Source organism: Asparagus officinalis, chromosome 3 (genome assembly GCF_001876935.1).
Source record: "Asparagus officinalis chromosome 3, Aspof.V1, whole genome shotgun sequence".
NCBI classification, from domain to species: domain Eukaryota; kingdom Viridiplantae; phylum Streptophyta; class Magnoliopsida; order Asparagales; family Asparagaceae; genus Asparagus; species Asparagus officinalis.
Window position 1 is genome coordinate 40,127,430 of NC_033796.1, and position 22,701 is coordinate 40,150,130.

Below are 22,701 nucleotides of genomic sequence, written 5' to 3' on the forward strand. Positions count from 1 at the left end.
GGTAAATTTAATTTACTGCGGATAATAAGGTACAAAGATGCTATGAAAAAGTTGGAAAGAGTAAATACTTTTTGCCTGTTATCTATGCCTTTTTGAATTTTCATGAAACTTGTGAAACAAAGACAAATGACAAAATATTAAAGTAGGTTATGTTACTCATTATTACGAGCAACTGAATTACAAGAGAGACTTCAAAGGTTCTTACCCTAACGTAAGATGGAAGCAACTATAAATCTAATCAATATTCATCATTAGCAGGTCGTTTGTCGATTCAGAGTATGCGTACAAAATGCTGGTCCTTTGATCAACGTCGTGCTTTTCTCCACGCATCTCCTTTACTTTATTTGATCTATCGGCTTGCGTCACCATCTCTATATATCTCAATTGTTAGAGCAATCAAGAAGATACATATATAACAAATAGAATGAAGGGTTAAATGGTTAGAATGAAAAGAAGAGGTTCGTGTTACTTATATTGCGATTTGAATTATATGATAATAACGATTAAAGAAGAAATTTAGTACATTGTTGTTTCTTGCTTTCATTTCCCGTGTTACTCACTTATCTGCCCAAATTCGAATCTTATCATGTGATTTTATATTGGGTGAATATATGATTAAATTTATATCTTGTTATATATGATGACTTCAAGTATGTTTAAGATTTAAATTTATTCGTGACAAACAAATTATCCTCATTGGTTATATATGATGAACTTCAAGTATGTTTAGATAAATTTATCGTGACAAAACAAAAAACTTGAGATGCATAAAAAACTGCGCATAAAAATAATCTGTAAGGATGTCGTGCTAGCACGGGATGAAACTCATGATATTTAGGTTCCCCAATTATTTAAAATTAAAACCTTCACATTGATTGAAATCGTATTAGGCCTACTATTTCGTAATGGTGCCTTTAAATAAACCCCTCGAATGCTACTTCTACTCTTAATTGGACTGGGATTGGATTTGACAACTACTAGGGAAATTTGCTGGAAACTATTATCAAATTTAATAAGAACAACGCTAATTTCGATCATTATTTGGAATAATACAACCTAATAGCAACTTCACCGATTATGGGAAACCAGTTTTCAAGATATTAAACTATTAAGAGACTAATATTAAACTTGTATTATTTTTTACTCTTTTTTTTTTAAAATTCTAATTAGTATTTTTCACAGATGAATGAAAATTCTAATTATTCGGTTCATTTCCACCCACTATACTTCATATCTAAAACGAAATTTTATTTTTATTATATGTTTCAATATTTAAGAATATCTTTAGAGCGTGTTTGGACGACTAGGATAAAGAAAAAGGTAAAAATCACACAACGCAAGACAAGTTTAAAAATGTTGTAACTTACCGAATTAGTTTCTCTTATCTCTAACATAAAAATCCGGGTGCGCCATTTAGAGATACGGATGATGCGATATTGCTGAACTGTATAATAGATGCGGCTAGAAATAGCGGTTTCCTTCAACTCTAATTGCCCTTGCTCTCTCATCTCTCTCTCTCTAACACTCAAGCATTCGGGAGCTCCGATCCCTAATCTCACCTAATCATTTCCTTTCAAATCTACCGATCTCTCTCTCGGTCTCTTCTCAGCGACGTTGCTCATCGACGGTATCCTCAATCCTTTTTTCTTATCTTGAATTCTAAAAGCGCTTCTTTAGGCGTTTAGGGCTTTGCTTCCGCGCTGCGAAGTTCCTACATTTACTTCAATCTTGCGGCGTTTTTCAATAGCTCTAGCGTGGGGTGGGGGGGATTTCTTGGGTTTTCTTTGACCTTTGTTTTTATCATTGCGTCCTTTCTGACTTGTGAATATACAAGCTGCTTTTATTATTTCAGATTTGTTTAACGATCATATAGGCATCAGTGGAAGTATTTAAAAAAATTGTCTTTTTAATTAGTTTTTTTTATGACTGCGTTGTCTTTGTCTTTTGTGAATTCCGGTTGGTACGTTAGTTCAATGAGCTTTACTATATTTTTAAATCTTGGTGTTTTCTTTTTTGCCATTTAGTATTCGAATTACCTTGTTAATAAATTGCGTATAATCAAGTAGAAGTACTTAAAAAAAGAATTTATTAAGATTTTTAAATGCTGCATTCGTCGCTGGTTTTCTGAATTTGAACAATTGGTGTTAAAATCTTTACCCTTGCTAATGTTGATTCCCCGCGTTTTTCTTTGTTTTCTACATTTTTGTGTTACCTATTCCATTGTTTCTGTAGTGGTTGGTGTCAAATGAGCGTGTAGTAGGCATGCTCTGACTGGTAGTATGAAGAAGCTAAAAGAAAAGAAACAAGGAAGCCTTTATTGCAAATTGTTAGGTTTTGTCTGTTTTAGTTCATGCTTTCTATCTACGGTCTGGTTAAGAGATTGTTATTGTTTCAATGTGTTTTTTGGCAGACTAGGGGGTTATGTTAAACTAGTTTTAATGGTTACTAAAGTTATTTTTAATCATATACCATTTATGGAAGATAAATGCATTTACTTTAAACAATTTCTGATAGAAGCAACAAAAAAGTATCTGAAAATGAGGAATCTGCGTTTTGCTTTTAATGGAGGTTTTTTTGGCAATGGGCTATTTTTATCTATTACTCGTTAAAGGTCGTGTTGGGTGAAGTTTTGTGGTCATGCACCTATTATGGGTTATTCTTAAAACAATTCTATAATCAATGAAAAAATATCTGAGAAAATATTCTTATGATTTCTTCTTTTTTGACTATCTGTCAATGTTTTTTATAAAGTCAATCTTTAGCTAGTGTTTCTTACTAGGTTTCATGACGGTTGCTCCGTATTGCAAGTCAAGTATCGTTGAAGATGGGATAGGAAGGGAATATTCCTTCTTTTTATGGATTAGAAGTTTGCCTTTTCAATACTCGGAGCCCAACCAAAATTCATTATTAATTTAACACATCTATTTGTGTATGAATTGCTGTTATTAATGGAATAGATAAAGTTTACTAATATACTACTATGAAAATGTCCATATTCAAAAGTTCATATGCTTCCTTAATTTTGGAGTATATGGTTGCCACATGAGTTGCACATGCACATGCAAAAACACAGACAACTGATAATTGCATGCGTACATACATATATCTGATGAATGTATGTGTTGTACATATATGTAATGTCATGTTTAGCATACGATTTAAGTCGGTTTGCCTTAATTGATGCTAACACACTTCAAAGCGTTAACTGATTCTTGCTTATGATTTTAGAGATGTACAATCTAAGTTTTATGAACCTTACGATTTTTGCATGAAGTATTATTGCTATTTGGTTTGGACGCCTTTTCTGTATTTGTGTACTGTTGACATACACATTAATAAAATTTCCATATCAGCGGTCTCATATGTGGGAGTGCTTTTGTGTATATATGTGTGTAGCTGCATATGTCTGTTGTGTGCACTGCGCGGTGCACATGCATGTGTCTATATATTTGAATGTATATGCTTAGCATAATGATTTAAGTCTAGCTTCTGCCCTTTAATCAATGCACGCCGCTTCAACATATGACTTGACTTTTTGTTTTCATGATCTAGAATATGTCTACATTATTGAAGCTAATATTACATGGTTTGGACTTTTTTTGGCTTTTTGTGTTGATGTGTACACAAGTAAAATTTCCAATCGCGGCTCATATGATGTCAGGATGACCTATATCTAGTAGACAAGTTATTAGACAGCCAGCATATGTTGTTGTTTATATTGTCCTTAAATAAAAACGTGTTTCTCTTTAAGAATGTTCAGAAACCATTTTTATGCAAACTTTGATAAGCTCATTTGGCGTGATACACCATTTTGGCAGGTCACCGTAGTTCGCCCGCTGAAAAATCTAGATTTAATGGGTGCATGAAAAATATCAAATTTCTGGTGTAAACAAGGACCTCTAGAAATCTGCTGCTATACCATACCATGTTAATGGACAAAAATAAAAACACTTAACCTATAAGGTAAGACATGCATTAATTTTGACCTAACACTGCAGATATTTCTCATTACATTATACTAAGTAATCATCACGGTTGCTTTTTATGAGAAATATACTCGATGAGAGGAAAGCCTTGAATGATTTCTATATAGTACGTTGCCAAAAGTGATAAACTCATAAACCTTTTCCTCCCTGATTGTTTTCTTAGCATTTAGAAAAAAATAGCTTCAGTCTAGACCTGGTTTTAATGAATTGATAACGTTTTTTTCTTGTTTTTAAGTCAAGAATTTTATATACTTGTATAGCATCTTTTAACACTTGTCTAGACCTATTATCTTCTTCTTGCGCACAGAGACTTCAACGAGTTCTAATGATTTGCAAAGCCCATGTCTTTTGCCTTCAAGAGATCCTTTTGTAAAAAACATGCCTTCGACCCAAATGGAAGGTGGAAAGTGGCCGGAAAAACGTGACTATTCTGCATCTCAGATTGCCACAGGAGCTGTTGTCTTCGCCGTTCTTTGTCCCGCTTCAAAATCTGGTGCATTATTGGTAAGTGGTAGGCATTGTATCAAGGATACTGCCAGAGTAGCGTGTTGCGAAGGTTTAGACTGCGAAGAGATTTATCCCTGGATGTGAAGAGCAGAATTTCATTGTTTTAACAGGCTGGGATAAGAATATTGGAAGTTAGCAGCTGAAAATGCAATGGAAAAAGTGACGAAATGCTGGTGGAGTTCTGTGGTGATCAGGACGACAAGACTAAGTCGGTGAGGATAAAAGAAGTAGAAAGTAGGATTCGCTTCTGTTTAGAAGGTTCAAAGTCTTTGACAAGTCAGCATCATCAGACAAAACTGGCTCTCCTGTCATTTTTAGAGAATTATTGAAGTTGAACCAAAAGGATGGTTGATGTCTTTTAAGGAAGAAGCAAGTTAAGGACTTTGGTGTTACTGTTAGATTGCTCGTTCAGTTAGTCAGGTGGGTTCACCTTGTAGGCCGAATGGTCGGGAGTGTAATCAAGCAAATGGTTTTCTGATAGTCGGCGATGCCCAGACAAATTCTCTAGTCAGAAACTTCCTTCTTTGTGCTTTTCAGCAAACGATGAAATCGTGCAGGGTAACCTAACGTGCTTTTAAGGTGTGATTCTGACGGAGCAATCATTATGTGTTTTGTGTTCAATTTTAATGTATTTTCGCATTATCCGAAGTAGGCATATGTTACTCTCTTTTGACTTTTAACTAAGATATGGTCCAAGATAACATTGAATTTGTTTAAACTCTATTTCTTTGCTTTTTAAGTCAATACAATCAAACAAGGAATTTCAGTATGTTAGTTTACATTAACTTTAAAAGTTTGTTGTTCTTTTTAATTGTCTTTTTTGGAAAGAATAATTTTCTATTTTCCTTATGTACTCTCTGAACGAGAGGCAGAAAGTGGTAAGAAATATCTATGTAGTCTTTTATGGCTATTACCTTTCGTTTTTCTTTGCAGATCACTGGAGTAACTGCTTCAGCAAGGAAAGGTCTGCAGTTAGTTCTCAGCTGCTTTATTAAGAATCCAACCCCGTTGATCCATTTCCCGCTGTGAAACCTCCGACGTGTCTCTGTCCGTGGCCTCCTTTTTGTCCTCCCTCTTTTTTCTCCATTTCTATGGTCTTCTCTATTTCCTTCTTCGTCTGCTCCATTCTTCATCTCCCTTTTCCTCCTCTCACTCACTCTTAACTTCATTCAGTCTAGTTCCCTAGGCCAGAAGTTCATACCATCTATGCAGCCACTTCCTCTCAAGGACCCCCATTTTATAACAGACCCATATGATGTCTGATATGCCTCCTTTTGCAAAGTTCCACGAAAGTTTTGGATTCAGACAGGTTTCTTCGAGCAGCTGATTGCAGGATTGTTGTGCCTCAAACGACAGCTTTGGAAGCAGTGATAGGAAGGTGCGTGGCAAGCATTGGTTAAATCTCTATAAATGAATACAGGCTTGTGTGAAATTAAGATTCTCATGAGACTGCTACCTGAGACAGATGCGACCGTATCATTAGTCAGTATCGGTTGAGTCCAGCGGTAGGTTTCATAGTTTCTTTTCTGTAAATACAACTAATATGCATATAATTAATAATATCAGCAAGTTATCATTGATGACTTTCCCATTAATAAAATCATTATTTAAACGCTGATTTAGGAAAATATGGCATTGGGAGTCTTGCTTGTGTTTTATCATAAAATCTGAACTTTGTTTGGGTGTGTTGTATATGCAATAACTACAACATTTTTTAGGTACTGTAATATGTATGTCTCATACATTGTTAATATTACTTCATTTTGTGTTGTAGCTCCCAGTTCTTATTATGATTTTCTCCGGCACAGGGGAGGTGTCGCTTCGTGTGGCAACATGGATCTGCATGGCGTGAGCCTGATGGTGTGAACAATGTTTCCATCTATGTTCTTGTCTCTTCCAACCAGATTGGCTGCCTTATCGGCAAGGCGTGCTGTCATAGCCAGAAATGAGGAAAATTTTCGAGAGCACAAATTCGAATATTGACCAAAGAGCACGCTAGCCAGAGGATGCAGTTTGCCAGAAAATTATGATGTTGTTCAGGTGTGATTATACTTGCAGTAATATATGCGTTAATCTTTGCGCTGTCTTATCCCTGCCCTTGATTCCTTGCTGAAAAAATATATTGATCCTGGTAGCATTAAATCTTCGTAGTTCCTGTTGTTTTTTGCGCCATTATTTGTGATATTTTATCTCCTTATTATCGTGCTCATTCTTCTTATGTACCTGGATTTGTTTTTTTTTTTTTTTTTTTTTTTTTTTTTATCTTTATCTTCAAATTATTTCTGTTTATGGTAACTGGTGAATTAGAGCTGTTTCAGGTGCTTTACTCAGATAACTGATAAGCTGAAGAATCATCTCTTCCGTTGATAAATTTCCTGCTCTTGAATTCATGCCGCTGTTACACCCTTCCTTCCTTGACCATCAGATCCTCCTTTTGGCAGGATACATGGGAAGAGGGATCCATCTCCCGAGAATTTTCTCCAATTTTGCCCTCCGTTTCAGAAGATAATGTTGGTAGGCCCCTGAGTTTCGCTTCCACAAATTTCATGGCCCTGGATTTCCGCCTCAATGGTGTGAAAGAATACTCAGCTTGCTCATGGACACCCACGTATCTACTTGTTTCTTCTTTTCCTTCTGGATGAAACATTCTGATGATGATAGTTTCTTTCAGGCAAGTTAGGATTGTTTTATCTTTTGAAGCAAATTATCTTTTTCAATGGGTACAAAAAGTTCGTTGATCATTTGGTGCTATTTTTTATTCTATCCTTTCTTTTACTTTCTTGAGCTTTGCATGGCAAGCAGGTATATACTATCTATCGTGCTGCCTCCAACACCGCTCATTTCTATTATCAGGTTTTATCCTCAAATCCTATACAATCAAAAATGCTTGAACTACATATTACTTTGTGCTCTTTATGTTCTTTCCTGGGCTGTTAGTTATTCATTCGATTATTTGCATTTCCTAACTTTCCTATATAACATGTAAAAAAAGAAAATATGAAACACATTACTTCTTTTATTATGCGAGTGTTTGCGAACTCTGGACAGGCAGCATATCCCGTAATGGCTGCATGCTGAAAAGCATCTCTTTAATTTCAAAATATCCTAGTCGAGCGGAACTGTAAACAGAAAATAATGTTAAGAAAAGTGACAAAACTGTGGTAACCAGTTCTATCGATTATGGAATTTATTAAGTATTTTCTAGCATTAAGAATCTAGCCATCTTTAACAACTAGAAGTGCTATTGCAAGAAAGGGGATTTTATGGTTAGTACCTATGTTCTCTTTCAGCTTAGGTAATTATGTTGCACAACCACAATTTCTTATAGCTGTAGTTATTTACAGGGTTTTGCACTTAACCGCCTGAACTATGGGTGAGCACTTAAACACCCCCACCCCAAAAAAAACCCAAAAAATGATAATAATAACAATAATAAATAAGTAATAAAAAATTGAAAATTTCCCCACCAAGGCAACCCAAACTTTGGGGTGTCCCACATAACCCTGCAACTTTCTGATTTTCTTAACGGACCACTAATTATTAAATTCACTGAAGTTTTTAATAAACAATAACTAAATTAATTATTTCCCTAACATTATCCATAACCCTAACCCCAATCCTAATTGAAGAGGGAGAAGGGAGCAAATGGGACACCAACTTAGCTGCAGTAAATTGCAATTATTTTCTGCAAAAAGTAGTCCCTCCACCAAAACTGTCATCTATTTTATATCCTAAACTACCATGACGCCACTTCCCTAGCCATAAATGTCACTAATTTTTCGCTAATTTATTTTAGTTCTGTAACTTTCTTCTATGATATTTATCTTTGTGAATATTTTTGTTTTTTTGGCTCTCTCTGTGTGTGTGTTCACCCCCGTTAAGTCCAAGCTTCAACTTGCCGCAGGGCATGATGGAAGATGGTAGTGGTTCCATGCCTTTACCTGAGTATCCAGGTGGAGCCTCCCAGAGAAGAAAGATTGGCGGCTTTGCAGGGTAATTGCGATCCATTTGGTAATCATTTCTTTAATTTTTAGTAACTTCCTTATCATCCGCTTTACCTTGTTTTCTTTCAGCGGGAACCATCAAGCTGTTATCACCAGTACAACTGTAGACGTTGTCGTTCCACGTGCTCTGGTACCTTCAATTTACGGAGAGGATGGAGTCTGCTTAAGGCGTATCTGCGAGGTTGTTCTTTGTTATTTATGCTGATTGTGCTTGATCTATTATCTCAATTTTATTACTGACAATTCCATTTTCAGATTTCTGAAGCAAAGATTACTATTACTGAACCTGGACCCGAGGCTACAGAGACAGTAATTATAATATTTGGGACCCCTGAACAGACTCATGCTGCCCAGAGTCTTATCCAGGCTTTTGTATTGAGTGAGACTGGTGCTAACTGACCTTCTATAGTCGGAGGTAAATTTTTATCCTTTTCATGGATCATTTCTTTCATAATCATGACTTACTCGAGAATGATGATATCGAACTTACATTAATCTTTATATTGTTATGTCACTGCCTATTTATACTCTAATCCTGTCAGTTTCGCTTTGTGGCTTCCTATGCTGATATTCTTCAGTTGGTGACTGGACGTTTGAAGCAGCGGTGAACAATATTTTGCAGGCTAGAGATAAGGTTCAAAATTCACTGGAACATTGCTAGGGACATTTTAGATATGCAGATACAAGCTCTTTCATGGAAGAACTCTCAAAACTTAGTGACAAGAATATTTAGTCGCAAATGTATTTTCTATTACATTTTCAGTGACTTAAATCAGGCTTTTCCAAAGCATCATGCATAAAACTTGGATGAAGTTTGGCTGTGTTAAATTCTTGTCGAGAGAATTTGTTATTGTCTGTTCAAGCAGCGGGGAACAATACTTTGCTGTCTAGAGTAAGATCCAAAATTCAGTGGAACAATGCTAGAGACATTTTAGAACTCTCAAAATCTAGTGACAATAATATTTAGTTGCAGATGTATTTTCTATGAGATCTCAAGACTTAAAGCGGGGCTTCCTCAAATTATTGTGCATTAAACTTGAATGAAGCTTGGCGATGTTAAATTTAGTCAATAGAAACTGCGATTTTCTGTTTATGTGCAGTTGTGCACCTTTTTAGATTTAAACAATCTGATTCGGCAAGTGACATGTTGGTTGATTTAGCTCGTATATAACAACAAGATATATGCTAACTTGCTAGTTTCTTAAGAGCTTGATTTTAATTTTTCTTATTTATTTATTTATTTTGATAAGACAATTGTTCCAATGGGAGCTAAGGATGAATATCAAGTTTAATTAATATTTAATCTCCTAGAATAGTTCTATATCTATTATAGAAAACCATAGTATATGCTCGAGGATGAATCCCTATTTCTCTGATCTTGTATTATTTTTGTGTCAATGCCCATTTGCCTCAAGCTCCTAACCTATGGTTGGTATAACATACAACTTGGTATTGGTATAAACTTGCAATACGCCAATGAGAAAATCCACATTTTTGTTCTATTTAAGGACTTCATACTTGAAATCTGTATTGCGCTGTTTCCTTTGAAACAGTTAAAAACGTGGATTGTTTTTTTATGTTGCATATATTAGCTAATAATAAAATAGTGAGATCAAGGCCAGAGAAGTTGTATGAGTTCCTTTATGGATGTTTTAGAATAAGAATTTTATTGCGGAAATGAATTTTGGTGAAATCCATATGGAAAATTATGCATGATATAAGGTTTCACAAGAACATATTATGTTTATATGTAGTTATTCAGATACTCAGATCTAGGAGTTATGATAAGGAGGTCGTTAGTTCAAAGTGAAAGAACAAAATGTTGGATTAGATACATAATATGAGTAAATATAGTTTTAGGTTATCATGCACATGCTCATGAACACACGGCAAACACATGTACAGATGTTATTATTAGGCTGCTGGTTCAAAATGGAGGGGGAAAATATTGGATTAGACACATGACATGAACCAATAATAGTTAGGCTAATTTCACCATGTGCACATGCTCATGCACTCACACCAAACACATGCATGGATGTTATTATACTTCTCTATCATTCATTTTACAATTTCTAGTTGTAAGCATCGTCTGTTCAAACCTTTTATATACTTCTTTTCAACATATTTCTGTTATTATTAAGTTTTCATCATTTTTCCTACACACAATTGTAACCCTCTTTGCATACAACTAATTGTTTCATCTCTCACTTTTTCCCTCCCTTTACCTAGTTATTTTGCAATTTTTTCTCTTATCATCCTTTGTGTGTATACACATTTCTAAGGAAACAGTTCAGCAAATTTATACCTAATCTAATGAAATATGGATAATGTGTAGACCATACTATCTTCTTAGATATGTTCATCTTTGTTTGAGCTCTCGTCAATACTTCTCCATGTTACTTTCAATGATTTATGAGAACTTTGCTCAAAAGATTGCCTCTTAGGTAGGTTTATCATATTTTTTAAGTTAGACACGGTACTTACCTGTAATCAAGGCACACAATGACGCTGTATTAATTAATGTTGCATAGATCTACTGTTTTATCTTTTGGTGTCTAGCGTGCCAAGGTCATGGGTGTCACCATGCTTGTAATAATGCCGGAATTCTGGTTATTATATAATCATTAATGCTTTGTCTAGGATTTTGTTGATTGCCATAGTTATAAAATATTCATGAAAAAGCTCCTTAAAAGATGTGCTATGCTAGCATTGCGAACTTTTACATTCTCATAATTTATGCCCCTCTGGTCTAAAACTTTAGTTTCATAACTAGGATTAACTCTCCAATTTAAAATTCAATTTTGAGAAATAAGCATGCACAAGCTCTACACATTTTTGTCTTAGCAAGTCGCTGATGACATCTTAATGCTAGTCTAGTTTAGTTTCTTTTTTATTTCCTGTGGTGCTGTGCACTTGTAAGAAATTGTGGATTGGATATCCTTTAGTGCTACAATTGAAAGTTATAGTGAGGTATGCCTGATATATGGAGCTTCCACTTGTGAATACTCACTTGTAGGGATATACAAGGGATTAGGGAATTTAAAGTCAAATTTAAAGTCATACAATTATCACCAGCAGGGGATGTAGGAAGCATCTCTTAAATGAAATATTTTGTTAATGTCTTGATACAGGTTAATATATTTTGAATTTCATTTTGGTTAGGTTTGAGCATGTTCAAATGAGATTAGACCCAATTAGGATAAACATATGATAGTTAAAAAATTGTAGGTAGATTCCATGTAACGTTAAAATGAAATTGTTAGGTTCAGATTTGTATTGGACCTCAAGAGTCTCCAAAATAAAAATATTTGACAAATGGTCAGAAACAGGTTCAAAATTCATTTGGGGTTCCTTCTGGTCATGCTTGATCTTGTACTGATGAGATTGGACCTAGGATCCAAGCTTACCAAACTCAAATGGACTTGAAGTTTGATGAACAAACGTTAGTTAAGAACTATAGGTAAATACAATACAGACAATTGTATAGTTGATTTGTTATACAAATTTGTGAGATAGGACCGGCTGGATTGAATACAATGGAGAAGATGGATAAACTTAGAATCGATCCCACTTACTCACTTTTATGATCCTAGGATACTCGAAATTCATGAATTTCACATGCTTGCATATATATTATGATTATTGCTTGGAGGTACTTTTGAATGCGAAATTCTCTGCACTTCAATGCAGGTTTCAAACTTTTGAGTGCGATTTAAAGGGTTATTTTTTCTACTAAACCCCCGGAGTATTTGTTACCGTGGACTAGGTTTATCGGGTAGTTCAACATGCTGGAAGAGCTTTTATCTTGCCAATCAGGTTATTTTGTTCTTTTTAGTCGCATCTAGTTTTCTCTCCATGAAATTTAAGTTGTGGATAAAGAAATCTTTTTTAAATGTTCTTTGTGATGAACTAGTGTTTTGATTTTGGTACTTGAAATATGTATTCATGGTAATAGCGTTTATGGTTATTACTTTGTCATGATAGTAATTATGGGAGTATTGATAGCCTTGTATGATAGGACAATAGGTCTATCATCGTTCATTGTTTTCTGAAAGTTCCACCAGCCAATGTCAACGCACATAAGCGAAATAAACGATACACATGGGCATCAGCAAGAACGTATACATTTGACATCTTCAAACACTATGCGGTTTGTTTAGAGGAGCTCCATTCCTTCCTTCTTTGTACTTAAAAAAATTGTTCCATTTACTCACTTAATATACGTCATATGTTTTAAAACTAGTGCAAATTCCCTGGAATTGTGGCTATCTTTCTAGGATTGAACTGGAGGATTTCTTCACATTTCTTATCACCTCTATCAACTCCACACCACAATGGCCACATCATTGTGTACATGTTTCAGAAGCACAATTTATAGCTGTGAAGTATGACGATGAGAAATATCTTTTTTGTTTCTGCATGCTATAACTATTTGATTTTGCAGAATAAGATGTGTGCGCTCCAAATCCAAGAATACAAAACTGCAAATTGCATTAACTATTCATCTTGATATACTTCACAGACTTGCAAAACCTTCAAATTGTGGATCTACTTCAGAGCAATAACTCATGTCATACGTACACTCATTTGGGTGCCCCTTATCTTTGTATATTCTAAAATTCTTAACATTCTGATCGACACGGCATCATACTTAACACAATTCAACGTATCCTATACAATCACAAGACATGGTGTTTGTCACGTGACCTTATTCATTATATCCCAAACAGATAAGTTATCTTTCCAAAAAAGTCTTGCAAAAAGATTGCTTCTAAATGTTATTACATGTTATGATCAAATACAGACGCTTGAAAAAGTGGAAACTTTTATACATTCTTTTGTAAATTATAAAAGCCTTCACTTCAAACATTCTGATGGACACCTGACATGGTATCATACTTATCACAATTCAACGTAAAACTTCACTATAGGTCCCTAATGTGTTAGCCAAATTTCATTTGAGTCCTTAGTGCTTGAAAGTCATCAATAGAGATCCCTAACGTTTTCTCCATCATCAAATTAGGTCCTTTTTGAGATTTTCTGTTATTTATTGCTGACGTTGACTGGACTATCTTTTCTCTCCTTTTTGGCCCGTAACCCCCTACAAGTTTTTAAATTACAAATAACATCCTTAAAGTTTTGAACATTATAGATAGCTCCTAAAAATTTTCAAAAACTACATGTGATCCGCTAAAAAGTTTACAACCAACCTCTTGAAAGTTTTAAAAATTACAAATAGCACTTTAAAAGTTATTTGTAATTTTTAGAACGTTTAAGGGGCTATTTGTAATTTTTTATGGTCTGTTTGTAAAAATTTAGGGGTCCATCTATAGTTTTCAAACCTTCAGCAGTTGTTGACATATTTTCTAGAAGGGTTTTTATAAAATTTTAGGGGGTTATTTATAAATTTCAAAGTTTTAGAGGGCTGTTTAGAGAACTTTTAGGGGACCTTGCATAGAAAATATGCAAATAGACTCTTGAAGTTTGAAAAACTATGAATAGACCCCTGATTTTTATAAACAAACCCTCAAAAATTTTACAAACAACCCCCTGAAAGTTTACAAATAGCATATAAGGTGCTATTTATAATTTTCAAAACTTTTAGGGGGTAGTTGTAAATTTTTTAGGGGATCACTTGTTGCTTTTGAAAAAATTTTAGGGGTCTAATTGTAGTATTGAAAACTTTCAGGGTGTCATTTATAATTTTAAAAACTCGTAGGGGCTTACGTGGTAAAAAGGAGAGAAAAGACGGTCCAATTAGCTACCACGTCAGCAATAGATAACGGAATATATCAAAAAGGACCTAATTTGATAACGGAGAAAATGTTAGGGATCTCTATTGATGACTTTCAAATGTTAAGGACTCAAATGAAGTTTTGCTACAATTCAATGTATCCTGAAGGTTTCTCTCTTGTGGCATGGTGTCTGTGACAGAGGTATGCTGCCTTATTCCTTGAATCCCTAACAGATAATTAATATGAGTTATTTTTTTATAATTTGCCAAAAAAGGGGAATGGTGGCATATGATTAATATGCTGAACACCTTCAGGAGAAAAGTGAAAATATTCATAAGTATTTGTCACCATGCGTCAGGTTATGTTAGTGTAGAACCTATTCCTTCACTAGATTTGAAACTAGCACACTTAACTATCTATAATATTTTATCCAACGGTCATAATTTTCTGTGTTTGAGACTTTATGAATTGATAGCATGTGGTGTACATAAGAGTGTATAGGATTTTATATAGGACGAATTTTCAAAACCGTCCTATTTGGACTTTTAATCCCAAAACCGACCTATTTACCTTTTATTTACAAAAACCGATTTGGTTTCATCCCTAGCGCTAAAACCAGGTCGGTTTTTGCAAAAAAAGTTTCCAAACTTCATGGGAGTTCAACTCCCGTGAAGTTTAACAACTATTTTGTTAAGCTGCTAAACTTCACGGAAGTTCGACTCCCGCGAAGTTTGTTTTTTCTCATCCTCCCCGTATAAATAAATCCCTACTCACCCGCTCCCTCTCGATCCCTACACCCACCATCAATCCTCAGATCCAATCTCTCGCCTCTCCACCAGCAATGGATCCCGTATCATCATGGGGCCTCACTCCTCTCGAGAACACGAAGAACTTTACGTCCTTCGATGTCATTGAAGCCCTCGTCCTCTCCGCCTCCGTCCTCTGGTCTTCCGCTCGCATGCCCTCCGTCGCCGTCCTTTGGTCCTCCGCTACCTGCGCCTGTGGTCCTCGGCCCCGGCTTCCCCTTCCTACTCGGCAACGCCATTGTCCTCACCCTCTTCAAGTCCCACCGCCTCCCCCCTGCGACGTCACCACTGAGATCTAGATCTCGACCTTCGCTCCGCCGCCGCAGAGGTCTTCGCTCCCTTTCCCCGGTGGTCCTCGGCCTTCGGTCTTCAAGTCCCGCTGGCAGAGGTGGTGTTCGAGGTCAAGAGGGTCAGCGTACTGCATGGAGGCTGAAAATTCAGTTTGAAGTTAACTCTCGTGAAGTTTAGCAATATTTCAAAATAGCTGTTAAACTTCACGGGAGTTCAACTCCCGTGAAGTTTGGGAACTTTTTTCGCAAAAAAATGACCTGGTTTCAGCTCTGGGGATGAAACCAGGTCGGTTTTTGCAACTAAAGTTGAAAGGTGTCGTTTTTTGGGATTTAGTTTGTAAATAGGGTGGTTTTGAAAATTTGCCCTTTTATATAGTATGCTTTAGTTTCTTAGTTTACTATTAAACATGAAAACCTTTATTTGTCGTAGCAAGGAATTTACGTGAAAATCTCTGACTGCACTCTTTGCTTAAACATTTAAGATAGGCAGGATTACCGAATGTCATTAAGTATTTTGGAGTAATGCATTTTTCACTTAGTAGATAGTTGAGAGTTGAAAGGGAGTTATAGGAGTGTGTAACATATATTTTCCTATGTGTTGCCTATTATTATCATATATTACAATGATATTTGGCAATCTTCAATGGTTTCGACTTCTTGCTAAACAGTGTGCAGAACTATAACGTATCGTAGTTATAAGACCTGGATTTTAAGTTTCAATTTTTTATTTGTCTGTTGTGGCAACGCATCCATATTTTCAAGCCGTTCATTTACCAGTGGAATTATGCCTCTGCTAGTAATGCTATGTTTATTTAATGGAGAAAAGCGAATGTCGATCAGTTTCATTCATCGTCGATCACTGCATGAATATGTGTTATATGCTACGCTTGAATAACAATGCCCTAATCATATACTGTAATGATATTAGGCAACATTCAATGATTTTGACGTTGCTAAACAATTGTGCTGAACTATAAGGTTTCATCAATGCCCTAAGAAATGGATATATTCTTAGAGAGTAAAATACTTGTGTGCTGATTTAAGCAATAATTATCAGATTTAGGTTCTATGTTTTATTTTCTTGTCTGTTGTAGGGACACAGTGATTTTGAAAATGTTTGTTCATTTACCGGTAGTTTTATTAACTTATTTAATGGAACAGTAACAAGTGACAAATTGGTTCATCTTTGGTCACTACATGTATATATGATGCGCTTGAATATCAGCGCTGTTGTGAGATTCTTTTTCAGGTACATCAATAGTTATGACACTTCGTATTATACAATGGATAAGTATAGGACTATGCTCAAAGCGCTAGTAGATGGAAACTTTAATTGCATAAATTTGAAGTTAATTGTGTCCTGATCCGCACTCCTACTTCTTTAGGAATGCGAACTTTCTTATATTATATATGAGATGGTTCCAGTTTTTAGGAACAAAGTTCATCAAAAAGGATGGGGCTGTGCAAGATATTGTTTGATGTTACTGCTTGCTTATCCCACTGCTAGTGGCATCATTTTGTATGGATGGCTGTATAGAGCTTCTGGTACTTTGAAATGCAAATTTATAGTAAAATTAAAAAGCCAGGCGTGGACACATTTAACTTCGACATGGATGCAGGTTATATGGCATTGCGTTTTTTTCACTCCAAATATTGGAAAATGACTCAATTGTATGTTTCCTTCAGCTCAAATGATTACTTTGATGTTCTGTGGATGAAAGGTACAAAATCGTAATAATATTTGGGTCTTCAACATGGTTGATTGAACTTCTAGTTGTCTATGGGACAGGTAATCTGAAATTGTGTATGCGTGTTTCTAAGGTAATAAAACTTTACATACTTGTGGATATCCCATAAGGTTAAATACATTTTGCTTGTTCTGGCGGAGAGCAGTTAGGAAACTGCAGTTATGGGTCAATGTTCTTGTATGCGGATGGTGCGCGCTCTAAACTTTCTTTTGTGTAGCTGCATGAACAAGTTTAATTTGCTTCTATTTCAAATTGTTTGTCTCAGAGCTACCGGAATGAAAGGACTACACGGGAACGGAGAATTTGAAGCCTTTTGGGGGAAAAAAATGGATAGCTGATAGCAGCGTATTGACTATTTTTTTGTTAATCGTGGTAACTTTGTATGTCGTTGTAAATTATATGTAAGGAACGTTATTATTATGTAAAGTCTGCACCGTGGTTGAAACTCGTTCTTCATGCGTCTGTCTTCCTATTCTTTAATCTGTTGTCATCGGCGGATGGCTAATTGAACCTATTATAAGCAACGGAGAGGGGTACTTTGTGGTGTCTTTGGTTAACTTGTTTATCTTTTTTAATTATTACTATTATGTTTTTTAATTATTACTATTATTGAGAGTGAGCTGCCCTTCTGGATGATTAGGAGAAATGGAAGTGCGTAACGACTCGAAAAGTCTCAATTCCGTAACCTCTTGTATCTCTAATGTTCTTATTTTTCCTTAGTTACCACTGACAGTAGGTCTTCCTTGAATTCGGAATCAGTCAACGATAATCCTCCTAATATTCTAAGGGGCTGTTTGTTTCACCCAATTTATAGAAAAGGATTAGTATTTGGGGTCTGACAGTGGTAAAATTGTAAATTTTAAATTTTTTGTGGATCCTATTCTAGAGTTTGGCTCAGAAAAAAAATTTAGGATTACAAATTCCATAAAGTAGCAACAATATGAGTTTTTTATAGAAACCCAAATCGGAGCTTGAGCAGCGGATTTGGGCGAGATTTCTGACATCGGGCTTCATCTTCGATTCCGATTCCTAAACCTCACGAATTCGAGCCCTAGATCTAGAATCGCTGTTCTGCTCCCGCCTCATCGCTCTCTTCTTCGCGCCTCTTCTCCCGCCCTTTGTCTTCTTCTACTTGGGGTCGGGGCTATTACTCGAAACCCTAGATTCTCCCGAGACATGATTTCTTGGCCGATTTTGTGTGTAATCGGCTTCTCCCTAGCTGATCCCGCCTCATTTTGCGCCGTGATTTCTTTGATTTGTTTTCCACGAGCTTGTTGGTGGGTTTCTTGCCTTTGATTCTTGGTGATCCCTTCTCGAACTTGTTCTGGTTCGGGTGGGATTGTTGGCTACGGTGGGTTCTTTGACTTCGGTGGGTTTGTTGCTTGGACGTCGGCATTTTTTCCCCTCTGCGGCTAGTTATAAAATTTTGCACTCTTTTTTAGACTTATTTCTTCGTGCTTGATGTGATGAATGGTATCTGTAGAATGATAATTTTCTTGATAATTCGTTACATGAATAATTACCAGAAATTAGGGTTATGTTTACTAAATATCAGTTAATTGTGTGAAATAGAATGCATGATATTTGTGTGAATGAGTTGTTTTTAATATATGTGTTTACCAAAGAATGTGAATGCATGAAAAAGAATAGGGTTAAGTTCATTACATAAAAATCCACCGGGTAGTAGAATGTGTTGTTCTTGATAATTGTGTGAGATAGAATGCAACATTAGTTAAAATAATTTTCATTTCAATTAGATTTCTTGCTTTTGAAGAAATAAAAATTTGTATCAATTATCTAATTAATTTAACCAAGAAATAAGCAGCCATCTTAAGCTATAACTGTATGAGGATTTTTAAACGGATGTAGATGGATATGGAAGATGAGGAAGAATTGAAGAGGATGTGTGCTAATACAGCTGTCTGCGCCGTGGTCACTTTGGTAACATGTATTTTGAGAATACGTGCTAAGCGCAAGAGAATATCAACTTATACGAAGCAAGAAAAGATCAGAAAAATATATTGTAGAGAGGCTCACTTCAGACGTGTACTAGAGGGCTATCAAGATAGCTGCCAATCTTATATTAGAATGAGACCGAATGTCTTTTTTAAACTTGTTGAAGTAATGAAAGCAAACGGTTTATTAAAAGATACAAGACACGTTCAAGTTGAAGAACAGCTTGCTATGTTCCTAAGTATTGTTGGGCACAAAACTAAAAATAGAATAATAAGAACTGAGTTCATAAGATCAGGGGAAACAATTAGCAGGTATTTCAATAAAGTCCTGCAAGCAATGAATGGATTACGTGATCGATACATGAAGCAAGCCCCAAAAGAAGTTCCCGAGGAGATTGCAAACAACTCAAATTATTTTCCTTACTTTAAGGTAAATTAAATACATACAACTTAACAATTTTCCAAGTAAACTCAGTTGTGCAGCTCCTGCTGCTGCTGGGGTTTGTTGCTGAACTGTTTTGAGCTTGTGTAGCTCCTTGCTCTTTAGGTTTGTGCCTGTTATTCCTCAGTTGTGCAGCTCTTGCTGCTGCTGGGGTTTGTTGCTGAACTGTTTTGAGCTTGTGTAGCTCCTTGCTCTTTGGGTTTGTGCCTGTTATTCCTCAGTTGTGCAGCTCCTGCTTCTGCTGGGGGTTATAGATATTTTTATTTTGAGCTTGTGTAGCTCCAATCTTTGTTGGGTTTGTGCATGTTATTTGAAGCTTGTGTAGCTCCTGCTACAGCTGGGGTTTGGTGCTGTTTTGTTTGAGCTTGTGTATCTTTCATGCTCTTTGGGGTTGTGCCTATTATTTGGAGCTTGTGCAGCTCCTGCTGCTGCTGGGGTTTGTTGCTTGTTTACCCCCTATCTGCTGGGTTTGCTGCTATTTTGTTAAGAGCTTGCGTAGCTCCTTGCTGCTGGGTGTGTTGCTGTTTTGTTTTTCCTTGCCTGTGGGTTACTTGTTGTTTAGTTTTGAGATTGTGCAACTCCTTGCACTTGATATGTGGCAATGATGATGATCAACGTTTACTGAGAATACAATCTAACTTACATCGTTTATTATATCCAGATGAGGCAAAAGGGGATGAGATTACAGCCTACATTGAATTGACAATGTCTAGACGAGGCAATTCATCCTTATAATGCAATCTGTAATAAACATGTAAGTTATAGGTGGGGCAATCAATGATGATAAGTTGATCTATTACTGAGCCATACAATATCAATTAGAATTTGTACCCAATTCAAACAACAGTTTTCATTACATCCTCAATAGTTTTTGCAAGTACAGGTACATGACATGAAGTTTGTAATAATTAAAATAACACAAAAAATTGCTAAGAAAATTGCAGAAAATTTCCAAGCTAGTAGTTGATTTTTGACAAGTCTCAATTCTTTCTTCAGCTTCTTTGATTGCAAAATATATTTATCTTCGTACCTATTTTCTTTGACATATTGGCTTCCTTGGTTGCTTGATGACTCTCCTCTTTCTTCAGCTCATTCGAAAAAATTACATTCTTTATTTGGGAATTTTGCACACCCCCAATAACACCTACCCTTATTTTTACCATTCTTGCACACTTTTATCGGTGTTCGGAGATTGCAGTCGTAATAAACTTCATAATTCTTCCAGCACTCTTCTGATATCATTTTCATGTCGGGGCATCAAATTGAAGACAATGGGAATTTTATAATTGCTAAAAAATGAGAATGCTTGGATTAATTTTGAGGCCTCAAGGTGAGTTTATAGCCACCATGCCCCTGAACTAGCCGTTGCTATAGTGTTTTGCCTAAGAATTTTAAAATATGAATTTTGAGATCTGGAAATAGCCGTTGCTACAGTGTTGATTGCTTAAAATCTGAATTTTGTGGCTTCAATCCGTTGCTACAGTGATTTTTAAATATAAAATGGGCTAGCTGTTGCTACAGTATCGATCCCAAAAAAAAGGATCGTTTTGAACCAAACATGGTATTAGGAATTGGACCAATTCTATAAAAGTGAGATTCCTAATCCTTTGGGTGAAACAAACATTGAATGTTAAAAAAAATAGGATTCCATAAAACTAAAACTTGTCTATAAATTTTTTATGGATTAGATTGGAATCCATAAATTAAATAGGATTCCTAATCCTATTCCTAGCCCTTGTTGAAACAAACAGTCCCTAAGATATGAGTCTAAAAGAAAATAGATGTGTTGATAATTCAAGTTACGGTCACTTTCATCCCAATCCATTAATTATAAAGATCCACGTAAGATAATTTTATTTCGTCACATCACATCTTGAACATATAAAATCAAAATTTCAGTATCTTGTTTTCTCTTAAAATAAGGGATTTATATTCAGATCTACAGTTTGAAAAAGAAAGAAAAGCAGCGATAACTTAGCTTGATGACTATGCTTTCCAAACTGTGATTGTGAGGTCTATGATGGCTCATTAATTTTAATGGAAATCTAAATGAAAGCACCCCACACTTTCTAAGTGAAAGCACCCCACACTTCCGTGTTACTAGTGTAGGAGAAGCTTAGATATTATAGTTTAGCTACAATTATTTAAAAAAAGAAATCCCAGTAAAATGTTAATTTTTTCGGAACCATCCACAATATTAAAAGAAAAAAAAGAAAAAAAAGAAAAAATAACCAACCAAAAAAATAGAGGACTATAATCCACAAGCTACGATTGGTTAGGCCCTGTTTGGTTCCGGTTTTTGGATGGGTAAAAGGGGAAAAGCTGTTAAAAATGTCAGCTTTTTGGTAGCTTTCCCCAAAAATCGCTTTTATAAGAGACGGTTTTGGGGGAAAGCTGCCAAAAACTGACATTTTTGACAGCTTTCCCCCTTTTACCCATCCAAAAAAAACTGACCCAAACACAGCCCCTTAGGGGCTGTTTGGTTGTATGTTTTTACCATGTAAAAGGATGTAAAGTGTAAAAAAGTGGGTCCCAATGTCAGCTTTCATCACTTTCAATTGTTTGTTTGTAGTTTTGAAAATAGTGTAAAGTGATTTCATATGCTGATGTAGCTTGTAAAGTGATTTCATAAAAAAAAGACATGATTTTAGAAGAAAGCTAACATTGAAGTTAGGAAAAAATAATAAAAAATAATTCTAACCAATATGATCATTTGAGTAGGGACCACTTTTTACACTTTCTAAACAAACAATTAAAGTTACATTTGCAAACCAAACAAGCAATTTATGATTCCAATGGAATAAAAAACAAACAAAGAAAAATATAAAAGTAAAATTGACGAGGTGGACAACAACTTTTCAAGTTACGTCATAAATACATAACTTTACCAACAACAACTAAACAACGCCTTAATATCTCTATCACGGTCATTAAAGTGGGTCGGAAAAACCTGACCTCCAAGAGCCGTTTTCAACTTTACGGATAGCGAGATTTTCCATTAACGTTTCAGAGTCTTTTTATTAGCAAAAGTAAAATTGACGAGGTGGACAACAACTTTTCAAGTTACGTCATAAATACATAACTTTACCAACAACAACTAAACAACGCCTTAATATCTCTATCACGGTCATTAAAGTGGGTCGGAAAAACCTGACCTCCAAGAGCCGTTTTCAACTTTACGGATAGCGAGATTTTCCATTAACGTTTCAGAGTCTTTTTATTAGC

At 35.6% G+C, this 22,701-nt stretch overlaps 1 protein-coding gene across 9 annotated transcripts in view; it reads left to right on the forward strand.

The window, feature by feature from the left end:
• LOC109833895 (KH domain-containing protein HEN4-like) overlaps window positions 1-17,603 on the forward strand; it is a 23,279-nt gene extending 5,676 nt beyond the window's left edge. For 2 of the 9 annotated variants that reach the window (XM_020401750.1, XM_020401749.1), the window contains exons 6-9: window positions 8,398-8,486; window positions 8,567-8,678; window positions 8,753-8,912; window positions 12,191-17,603. In XM_020401750.1, coding sequence (XP_020257339.1) covers window positions 8,398-8,486; window positions 8,567-8,678; window positions 8,753-8,896 — 345 coding nt within the window. In that variant the 3' untranslated portion in view covers window positions 8,897-8,912; window positions 12,191-17,603. Of the gene's footprint in view, window positions 1-8,397; window positions 8,487-8,566; window positions 8,679-8,752; window positions 8,913-9,039; window positions 9,543-12,190 lie in introns of those variants that run through there. The other 7 variants (XR_002245376.1, XR_002245377.1, XR_002245375.1 and 4 more) reach the window with 7 other exon arrangements.